Consider the following 11,849-nt stretch of genomic DNA (forward strand, 5'->3'; position numbering starts at 1 on the left):
GCTGATCGGGTCATTAGGCTTGTTTTAAATCAGAAGTTTGGAGGCCATAGAATCATAAACTGGCCAGAGCAAGAAAGGTCTTTAAGAATCTTCTTGCTTCTTCTCCAACCATTCCCTTCTACAAAACCAAGGCCAGAGAGGGTAAGTGACGTACTCAAAATCATCCAGTAAGTTGATGTTTGGTCTGGGGCTAGAATCTCAAATTCCTACCTGCAGGACTGGTCCTCTTTCCAATAGGGAGGCCACCCTTATGTTCCAAGAACTACGGCCTTCAAGTTTTAATTTCCTTGGAATTCAAGAAAGAGAAAGGGGAGAAAGTCAACTCAAGTAAAGAAATATCCACGTCGTTTATGTGCTTTTCAGACAACCAACGATTCTGACAGTGTTCCTGGAAATTTGCAGAATGCCTTTCTTTTAAAAATGTCTTAACATAATCTGCCTCATAACCAGTCCATCAGTTATAGGAAAGTAAGCCATTTGAGCAAGAGTCTATGAACTTGTTTTTAACATTTTGATAACTGTGCTTCAATATAATCAGTTTCCTTTGTGATTCTATATATTTAATATATATATATATTTAAAAACATTCTAAAAAGCAGGCCCTAGCCTTACCACTTACTGAATTGTGGAAGGATTCCATGACACCTTTAAGTCAAAGTTAACAAAAGGTTTAAGGACTCCTGCCTAAGGGGGAGGCAGGGTGGTTAGTGCAAAAATGGATTGAAGCAAATCTAGATCAAATCTTGCCAAGGAAACCCACAGGGTAAAGTGAGGACCATTATAGTGCCTCACTTTCAGAGTTGTTGTGAAATAATTTATTTAAACACATATAAACTCATATAAATATGAGTCATCATTAATCCCTCTCAACCCTACAGTTGCTTGAAGAAAAATCTCTCCCTTTGGTGGTATGGATGGATGGTGGGACTAAAGCAGATTGGAGAGTTCTACCACACACTCTACTAATTTGGGACTGATGTGTCAGGGCAAGACAGGCTTTTCTAAAGCTCTCTTGTTCCTTGTTCCATTTTCAACATCCTGACTCTTTAAATGTCAGTTTTGACATTCGACTCAATTCAGCTTCTAAAGGGGCCACAAAAGGTTAGTCTGAGCACTGGAGTGGAAATGGGGAAATGGTTCTTTGAACCCCTGTTCTGATGTGGACTCCCGAGTGTGAGGATTTGATACTGGCACACAGGCCATTCTACAGGATACTTAGAAAGACGCTTCTCTTCAACCACCCCCCCCTCCTTTGTAAATACAAAAAGCACCAAGTAATCAGCCCTGCCCTGTCTGATCTTGAGACCTATAGGAACAAATATTTCTGACTTGGGCCAGGGGGTGGTATGTTGGGGAAATCATGGTCTCATCTCATTCATTCTAGCACAGGTCACTCACCCCCTTATTTACCCCCACTAGTCCTTTACTCATATGGTGGCCAATTCTCCTTGCCTCAGTTTCCCCGGCTTCATGGTTTCAAACCTCCCTTCCCTGGGGAGTTCGGTAGGACTGTTAATTAATGACAGTTTGTAAAGGTCTTTGAGGGAGAAGGCGCCAGGAGCTGGACAAAGTGTTATTAGGGTCTCATGCCCCGAGCTGTGGCCCCAGCCTTTCATCCCAGCCAGGGGCACAGGCGACCCCATTCTCATGCATGCCAAATCCTTAATCCCCTCCTGAATGTGGCAGCTTCCAAGAGGCCTGAACCAGAAACAAAAATCTGCTGTAATTAGGTGCTAAGAGGACTGGACTTTTAAAGATTCAGTCCTAATAAGCTAAGACTAGTCAGAACTTAACTGCTCCTCTCCTAGGGCCCCAGCTTCCCTATTTTAGGGGAAGCAGCAAAGGGGTAGGGGGTGGATGTGGGGGATGGCGAAGTTTCCCTGGGGGAAAGGAGAAAAACTACCCAAAAGTCTGATAAGAAAGAGACAGCAGAGGCTCTCAGTACCAATAAGTCTTTATTCAATCATTGTATTTTCCCAGGATGGAGGGGGGAAGAGGGAGAAGGGGGAAGGGTTAGCATGTGTCACAAAACAAGATGGGGAAGGGAGGGAAAGGAAAGGAAGAAGCCCTAACTGCAAAGTATCAAACACACTTGCCCCAAGATCAGGGCACTGCCCAAGGGGGGCTCATTCTCCAGCAGCTCAGGAATGAGGGCAAAGGAGGGGAGGAAAAAGACTCAGATTAATTCAGTCATCCTCTTTCCCTCCTCCTTCCCTTCCTCCCTTCATATAAATTCAAGAATTTCACAAAAAGCTTTGGTTTCTAGCAGTAAACATGGAGTTACATTCGTCCGTCTCCTATAAGACAATCTTGTGGCCACTTTGAAAAGAATTTCTTGCACCAGCAGAAAAGAGATCCTTGGCAGGAACTTGGGTATACATTCATTTCCCTTCTCCAGGTCTCCCACCACTCCTGCCTTTCCCAGTTCTTCCCCAGGATCCCTCCAAAGGCTGCCATAGATCCATGAATTGGATCTGGCCCAAAATAATTGAGTAAACATTTGGCAACTCTCCTATACCAAGGAAGAGATTCACCCACAAAGGGTTTGGCAGTGGGTTCCTGGTTTCCTGGATCTTTTGCAGAAATCTATGAAGGCATATGGGAAAACAGATGCAATTTTTGGGATAGTGATGGGCAAGAAAGTTTGGGCTTTGGGTCCTAGTTAATGGCAGAGGACAAAACAGAAGGAAGGCTAAAGCCAACTGGAACCTTGGAGAGGAGGAACCGACCAAGTCCTGGTTTCAGGATGTCTCTTTGCCTGGTGCAGAATCCCTTTGTCAAGAGGTGTTTTGGCTATTTTCTTTTCAATACAAAAAAAAAGTTTGTAAACAATAAAAACCCCAAGGGAACGTGGAGAAAGACTGACAGCATATTTACACAGACTAGCCCACCTAGCAACCACCAAACCAGCAACTTGTGAAGCCCCATACAGCCCAGACACAGAAACTAGAGGGGGAAGTTGGGGGGAGGGGAGCACACAACATTTAGAGGACCCGAGAAGCCGAGATCAGACTCCATTGTCACCCAATGCCTTCTATTGCATTTGCCCCATTTCAGCACATAGTGAGGTAGGTTTGGATAGCTCTCCCAGCTGTTCACCAAATCCCTTTTCTCCATAGGCTGCTGTGGAGTGCCATTTTTACTGAAAGCAGAGCAGGAAACTATGCTGACTTTCAAGCCCCTGAGTTGTCTGGTATACAGACATCCTAGCCACAAGGTCCTCTGCTTGAGACCCAGCAGGGAAGAAAATAAAGTCCAGCATTTTACAGGTTAAAGACCTGAGGCATTTATGGTCTTCTGCCAAACCTGCCATTCTTCCAGGGAGTAGGATGGGAAGAGGAGAGAGAGTGACTTCATCAAACTCAAATCTATGTCTAAGATATATCCCCATCTCCCTTTCCTGCCTGGCCTTGCCTCACACTCACACCCACACCCACCTTTGTGCAGAGCAGAGATGGCCCAACTGTTTGGAAGATAGATCTGGGGTGGGGTAGGACAAAAGTTCCAAGCCCCATGCCCCGAAGATGCTTGGCTGTACTTCAAAGGGGCAACAGGGCAGGGCAGGAACCCTTCCTACCAATACCTCAAGCCTACCGATTGGCTCCCCTCCACCAATTTTATTCATTCTCTCTCTCTCATACACACACACATACACACACACACACACACCTCATTCTCTCACACATTCTTTTTTTCTCTCTTCATTCACACACATTTTCTCTCACACACATATTCTCATACATATTCTCTCCTTTCATTCTCTTTCACACACACATACATTCTCACACATTCTCTCTCCTTTCTATCATTCTCTCTCACACACACACTCATACATTCTCTCACACACATTCTCTTTTCTCTCATTCTCTCACATTCTTTTTTTCTCTTCATTCACACACATTTTCTCTCATTCTCTCACACACACATATTCTCTCATACACATTCTCTCCTTTCATTCTCTCACACACACATACACACACATTCTCTCTCTCTCTCACACACACACATTCTCTCTCTCTCTCTCTCTCTCCCCCTGCTTCTCTCTGTGCTCTGTACTTACTAGGGTGAACCCCCTCTCCACAAGCAGGATGCCCCATTAAAGCCAATCCTTTCCTCCCCCATCTAATGCTTTCAGGGAGGGACAGAGTGAAAAAGTGGGTGCATGGAAGGAAAGATTGAGCGAGTCAATGAGGGCAGGGGAGGAGGGGAGGACAGCTCCCCTATAAGAACCCACAAACTCGAGGTAGATAAACGGTAGTGGTTTGTATAATACAATCAGCTGCTGGGTCTTTGTGTTGTTAAGAAGAGGTGAATATACTTATTCCCGCTGGGTAGTCCTAGAGCTGCCGCTGAATTATCCCTGAGATTGCTCACATACCTGAGAACACAGTGCAGGAATGAGGGCCTCTTAGATTAAAATATACAAAAATACAAAACCAGAATATTTATATTAAAAAAACAAAAAAGGAAAAGCCGCAGACGTGATTCATCACAGCCAGAGCCAGTTGATGTCTCAGCTGCGAAATGGGGTCCCCCCCCAAAGGGTGCAGAGTGGGGAGGTGTAGGGCCCAAGGTGCAGACATCCAAGTGAGCAAAATAAATAAAATCAACATGGAGGGGGGGTGCCCTGGGCAAGAAGAGGAGCCAGGCTTGGAGCAGTCTCACCCTCAGTCCCTTTGCTAAGGGGAGGGAGGTGAGGCCCAGCAGAACCCTGAACCTGTAGAAGACCCAAGACAAAGAGGACCCTTACCCATCCCCCATCATTCCTGCTGTCCCCACCCCCACCCAGGGACTCTTGTCCCCAGACAGCAAAAAAGATGTGGGGGTGGGGGCCCCTGGGCTTTAGTCCATCCATCCAAGGCTATGCCTCCTGCCACTCTGGCTTAAGGAATCCTCCCTCTCTCCTCCGCCCCCCTGCCCTTGCCTACCCTGAGGTCTCTCTCAGGACAAGCCATAGCTTATGTGGCTGGTGGTTCTGGGATGGAGGCAGGCCATGGATGGAGGGGCCTCTGGATATCCCCCTCCACCCTCTACTCGAGGGGAAGGGAACAGTGCTGAGGACTCTGGACCCAAAAATACTCAGTAGTGCCAGCTAGCTCCCCCCCGACCCCGTCCCATCCCATCCCACCCTGACATTCCCCACTCCCTGTTGACTGACGCCTGCTCCTTAAAGCTTTCCCATCCCACTGGATGGCCCAGACCCCACTTCAATCTTGGGCTTCAGGGAGTAGGGCTGGACCGTGGATTTCTTCTTCTTCCCGGAAGTAAGCTGGTTTCCCCTGTGAACTGGGAGACTGCTGAGCCTTCAGGGGGCATGAGGCTACCATGTGACTGATACTCTGGCAGAAATGGCATTTCTTGGGCTGGGGTGGCAGCTTGCACTCCTTGGCATGATGATCCAGCCCTCCACAGTTGTAGCACCTGTGGGGTGGGAAGGGAGAGTTGGCACACCTGGACAGTCATAGATTTGCACTCTCTAACATAACATGGGCCCTCAAGCAAAAGGACCCCACAGAGCAGCTACTTCCTAGCAAAATGGCCCTTGTACCAAGGTTCACAAAAGATACTGATCTCCAAGAGCCTTGGAGCATTTGGGCTTTTTTTCTTTCCAAAAAAATATTCATTGTCTTGCTCTTTAACCTTGAGTCAAATGTGCTAGAGAAGCAGAACCACGGAGTTAAATAACCTTCAATTTATCTAGCACACGCTACCTCAGTTTCAGCCTCAGTTTCCTCATTTGTAACATAGGGATAACAAAAATACTGAGCCCCCAGGATTGTGGCAAGGATCAGAGGGATAACATGTAAAACTCTTCACAAACTTTAAAGGACTAGGTAAATGTCAGTTGCTTTAATTATTATAATAGCTAGCATTTGTAAAATGCTTCAAGGTTAGCAAAGTACTTTACAAATATTATCTTATTTGATCCTCACAATAACTCTGGAAAGGAAGTCCTGTTATCATCTCCTTGTTATGGATGGGGAAACTGAGGCAAACAGAGGTTAAGTGATTTGCCCATCCACAGCTAGTGAGTGTCTGATGCAGGACAAAGCTCTCTTTAACTGAGCATCATTATTATTGATTAAAATAATTTTAGAGTAGATCAACACTCTCCCTTCAAAGATGTCTAGCACTTTTCTATTGCCTATCTAATCATACCTAAACTCCTGGTATTCAAGACCTTCTGTATAAGCTGTCCCCAAGCTTTGTTTCCAACTTTATTTTCCTCTTACGTACCCTGTGCTTCAGTCCAACAGGACTTTTCCAACACATATCCCCAGCTCTATGAATTTCCACCCAACCCCAAGGTTATTGTTACATACTTGGATTCTTGTCTGCACCCATCACCACCTGCTGAAATCATCCCCATCCTTTAAAGCTTTCCTCCCTCCAATGCTATGTTCATGAAGCTTTACTTCATCTCAATCAAAAGACAGAAAATATATTCCATTTGGAGTGAGAAGACATGAGTTCGATGCCCACCTCTGCTACTTGCTACCTGTTTTAACACGGGGCAAATAACCATTCTTCTCTGGGGCTCAGTTTCTTTCTTTGCAAAATGAAGTTGAACAAAATCAGGGGTTCTTCAGCTTTTTAGTGTCATGAACCTCACCCCTGCTCCTGCCCCCCTCCCCCGTCTGGTGAATCCTATACATTCCTTCTCAGAATAAAGTTCTTGTAAATAAAAATACACAGAATTACAAAGGAGACAAAATATGATAAACAGTTATTAAAAATATTGTGTTTAAAAACTCTTTTGGCCTCCAGGGTAAGAAAGCTTGTACATAGATGGTCTGTAAACAATTCCATGAAGAGTTGATTATGGCATTGAGTGAACTACTTTTGACTCTCTGACTATCCACATCAAGAAGACAATATGCCATTTCCTAGCTTGGGTTATGATTATCAGCTCCAGTTTGGGAGAAGAGGGTTCCCCAATGGGATTCTCACAGGTCCCTCATTAGCCTAGGAAAAACCATGTCACTACTTAGCATCTCTAGGTCTTAAAAGATCATCTCTCCCAATACCCTCTCTTAACAGATGAAGAAACCAAGGTCCAGAGTAGGGAAACCACTCGCCCAAGGTCATGAAATTAGTGCTTCCATGCATTCAGGCTTTCCCTGGGTAGAGGTGAGGGGGGTGGGGTAGGTAATACAAACCAAACCATCTCCCAAATCTACCCAGTAAAGATCCTAACTAGGATCATATTGCCAGACCTGATATGGACCTCAGAAGACCATTGAACATATAAGGAAACTAAGCCTGAAAGAGGTAAGGGTCACATAGCTGGTCAGTTGCAAAGTTGACTTCAACCTAGATCTTCTAACCCTAAGTCAATTCTTTTGACTGCCCTTCCTAAGGTAAGTGACCCTCCCCCTCTTATTCCCATCACCATTCCCCCTTCCCCTTCCCTCCTCCACAGTACCTTCCTTTCCTTCTTTCTACCTCTCCTCAATAGGAATGTGGACATCCTAAGCCACAGGATGGTGAGGTTGATGACATGGAGACTCCCTATTCTAGAGAAAGCTTCTCTATAAGCATTCTGAACCCCAAACCCCTCATGGCAAAAGAGCTACTCATCATGGTTTAGGAGGGGATCAGGGGAGTGTATTCATAGGTTCCTTCTGCCATCCACCTCCCATGGGAGGGGTCAGTGAGTGTCAAATTTCTAGCTCAGGAAAGAGGGTCTCTCCAAGCCCTCGGAAAAGTGAGAAGCAACCATCGGGAGGACCCAGGGAGGAAGGGCTTGTAGGGACCAAAAGGACCTTTGCCATACTTCCGTACCAGATCAAAATGTGCTCACCCCATGGGGCAGCCAGGTGGCTCAGCGAGTAAGAGCACCGGCTCCAGTGTCAGGATGACCTGGATCAAATCCGGGCTCAGATACTCAGCACCACACCCAGAAATAATAACTGGCCGTGTAACCTTGAGCAAGTTACTTAACCCCGATTGTTTAAAAAAAAAAAATAAAGGAAAAAAAAAAAGAAATGTGCTCACCCCAGCCTTGCTCAGCCCTGTCTGCCCTCCCCATCACCATACCTGTCTCCTTTGCTTCTTCGTTTCTGGAGCGTTTTCCCTTTGGGCCGTCTCTCACTCCCAAGGCAGAACACCCCTCCAGGTCCCGTCACCCGAATTGATTCGAGGCCCTTTGCTGACTTCTTAAAGGTGAACTCCACAGCCTCCCCTTCCTTCAGGCTCCGGAAACCTTCCATATGTAGCTTACTCTGAAGGGTGGGAAGACATTGATGTCTTTAGATCATTTGCACTGTGACCTTTGTATTTCCAGCACCTAGGACAGTGCCTTGCATAGCAGAGACACTGATATATAACTGTTTGTTAAAGGAATTCATCCAGGCAAAAAGATAAGAAGAGAAGGGTGGGACTGTAAGAATTCACCCTAATTCATTCCTAATTGAATTGGAGGGTGAGTGGAGGTTGTAGAAGCTTCTGGGTGTACCTGGGGAATAGACCAGCTCTTCTGGGATGGAGCTGCAGATATTAACAATGCAAGGATCAATACATTATGGATAGACTCATATAGATGAATTACATTTGAAAAATGTAACTTCCCCACTCCTTGACATGATCTTTTTTAGCACCAGCATTCTCCAGATGATGCTATTATATATGATTCTGAATCACAGTAGACCACAGTAGCCAGAGAATCACAATTATATGCAATCCAAAAGTCAATGTAGAGGTATCTGGCATTGGGGGTGGAAAGCATTACTCAAGATAACTAGCTGAAAAGATCTCATTAAAAAGTGGGATGATGAGAAAAGGAAGTGGGCCAGTCACCCTCGTGTCATGTGTCAAAGGTAGGAATTGAACCCCATTCTTCCTGACTCCCAGTATGGGGCTCAGTGAGAGATGACAAGTCAAGAATTTGGGTGCTTCCCTAGAAACCCAATAGATTAAAAAGGCCTAGAGGAAGGCCTCCAGAAAGATCAACCTCTGCACCAAGGGACAGAGAGGGTCTCCACATCCCACAGATGACAAGTGTGAAAGCAGGGTGATCAAAGTTGTTCCCAGTGGACAGAGAACTGGGTCTGAGGTCAGGAAGACCCTGAGTTCAAATCCAGCCTCAGACACTCTCAGCTGTGAGAACCTCTGCTTGCCTCAGTTTCCTCATCAGCATAATGGGGATAATAATAACACCTAGCTCCCAGGGTTATTGTGAGGATCAAATGATTTAATAATGGTAAATGCTTATCACAGCATTTGACACACAGCAAGAACCATATAAATGTTAGTTATTATGTGTGTATATTTTTGTTTTTTTAGCCAGATTTGAGACTTCATTAGTATAGGGAATTCCAGGTCAGGAATTACATCTACCAGTGCAAATCATCAAGTGGTTGGCAACTCAAGAGAATTGGCTTTGGCACAGGAGTTAAATGACTTACCCAGGGTCATACAGTCACTGTGTGTTAAAGGCAGTACTTGAACCCAAGTCTCCTGTCTCCAAGGACAATTTGATAGCAACTCTGTTATGCTGCCTCTATGAAACCATATATGTGTGTGTGTGCACATGCACAGGAGCACAGTAGGGTGATGGGGTTGGCATTGGCCCTGAGATTTCATTGGTTTAAGGAAATTCAGATGAGTTAAGTTTCTTTTATTGATGCAGATCAGTAGTTTCTCTGCAGAAATTTGTTTAGGATCACAAGCAGGGAAATCATAGGAAATCTTATGTTTAATATAAGAGAAAAGGTGCTAGAGCTTTAATCAGGAAAAACAGAGTTCAAATACACCTCTGATACTTATTGGTTATGTGACCTCTCAGCCTCTGTTTCTTCACCTGTAAAATGGGCATAAGAATACCTATCTCATAGGGTTGCTGTGAGCCCCCACTAATGCAAATAAAATAATTTTTGAACTTAAAAAAAAAACAACCTTTAAAACTTATAAATGCCAGTTATCTTGGGAGCACCTAGGGGGCCAGATGGACAGTCTATGAAGAATTAAACCAGGCCCAGATGGACAGGCTATGTAGAATAAAATAAGTCCCTCTGGAATGGAGCTGGATTTAGAAGCTCTGTGAATGTTCTCTCCTTCCTCCAGAAAACCTGAAGTTTGAATTCCACCTTGGCCACTTATTACCTATGTGACCTTGGCAAATCACTTCCTCTACCTGGGTCAGGGTTTCCTCATCTGTTAAATGAGAGTTAAAGGAGGTGACCTCCAAGGAACCTTCTATCTCAAATTCTATCTTCCTATCAGCTCCCAGCCCCAAACTACAACTTGTGGTTACAGTTATGAAATCATCTGGAGATATTCTTTCTGCAGAGAGGAAGTTAGGGGCAGAAACACAGCCTTCTCATTGCTGACCTCCTACTTGTCACAAAATACCTACTTTATACACACAGGGGACACACAGAGCAACTCACATGTCACATGCCCCGTGCCACCCTCCCAAAGTCACAGATGTTCACAAGATACATCCTGGCTACTCTGACCCCATAAAGTACCCCTTAGAGACCTTGTGAGGAGGTTTAGAGGTTAGTCTGCCCTAATAGAAAGAACCCAGGACTTAGTCGTCAGTCATCTTCTGTGGTTCCCAATTGCCTATAGGATAAAACCCTTAATCTGGAATTCAAGGCCCTTATAATCTGACTCCAATTTACCACTTCAACATTACTGTACATTACCCAGAATTCACCTTTTCCTAGCTGCATGCATTCAGACCAGCCTGGTCTTTCCCCTACTCTCTCCCACTCTTCAGTTTGGCTGGTTTAAATCCTCTTCCTTGGAGGCCCAGCTCAGATTTGACCTCTTTCAAGGAGACTTTTCTTTTCTTTTTTTGGATGGAGGAGGAAGCAATTGGTGTTAAGTGACTTGCCCAAGGTCACACAGCAAGGAAGCGTCTGAGACCAGATTTGAACTCCAGTCCTCCTGATTCCAGAGCTAGTGCTCTATCCTCTGCACCATCTACCTGTTCCAAGGAGCCTTTTCTAATCTTCCTCCATGAGTGTTCTCTCCTTTCTCAGTGTTCATAGAGATGGCTCAGTGTTGTTTTGTTTTGTTTTTTAATCAACTGTTTTATTGATCTGGATTTTAGTCCAAGCTCTCCTAACCAACCAGCTGATCCTGGGAAAACGCCTCTGAGTGTCTCAGTCTTAACTTCATCTGTAAAATGGGACTGGCTATTCCATCTTAGAAAACTGATGAGAAAAGAACTATATTGCATTGTAAACTGCTCAAGAAAATGCGAACTCCTTTTCTTACTGTCTGTTTTTCTTCTTTTTTGTTCCCTCGACTGGAGAGTCAGGCCCTAGAAGAATACTGTTGAGAGGGGTAAGGGAGGCTGAGACCCCCAGTCTACGTGAGTCCTTCAGGGTTTAGGAGATTGGAGAAGGCTCTGAAATTCACTGTATACTTGTATATGTATGTAGATACCTTTATATATACATACATACACAAACACATATGGGGTCATGAAGAGTCAGACACAACTGAAATGAGTGAACAACAAACTATGTATGTGTGCATGTGTATGTGAATATACACACACTGGATGTATGGATGTGTGGATGTATGTATGGATGGGTGGGTGGATGTATGGATGGGTGGGTGGGTGGATGTATGTATGTATGTATGGATGGGTGGGGTGGATGTATGTATGGATGGATGGATGGGTGGATGTATGTATGTATGGATGGATGGGTGGGTGGATGTATGTATGTATGTATGTATGGATGTATAGATGGGTGAGTGGATGTATGGGTGGGTGGATGTATGTATCCACTCACCCATCTATACATCCATACATACATACATACATACATCCACCCACCCATCCATCCATACATACATACATCCACCCACCCACCCATCCATACATCCAT

General features: G+C 44.9%; 1 protein-coding gene across 1 annotated transcript in view; it reads right to left on the bottom strand.

Moving 5' to 3' along the window:
• Positions 1–5,207: 5,207 nt before the first annotated feature.
• LIN28A (lin-28 homolog A) overlaps positions 5,208–11,849 on the bottom strand; it is a 26,314-nt gene continuing 19,672 nt past the window's right edge. Inside the window, exons 3-4 of the mRNA XM_069078932.1 lie at positions 8,041–8,225; positions 5,208–5,421 (exon numbers count right to left, since the gene is read on the bottom strand). Coding sequence (XP_068935033.1) covers positions 5,208–5,421; positions 8,041–8,225 — 399 coding nt within the window. The remainder of the gene's footprint in view (positions 5,422–8,040; positions 8,226–11,849) is intronic.

This window comes from Petaurus breviceps, unplaced genomic scaffold (genome assembly GCF_028583685.1).
Source record: "Petaurus breviceps papuanus isolate PSGF00001 unplaced genomic scaffold, PetGlider_PUasm1.0 91041, whole genome shotgun sequence".
NCBI classification, from domain to species: domain Eukaryota; kingdom Metazoa; phylum Chordata; class Mammalia; order Diprotodontia; family Petauridae; genus Petaurus; species Petaurus breviceps.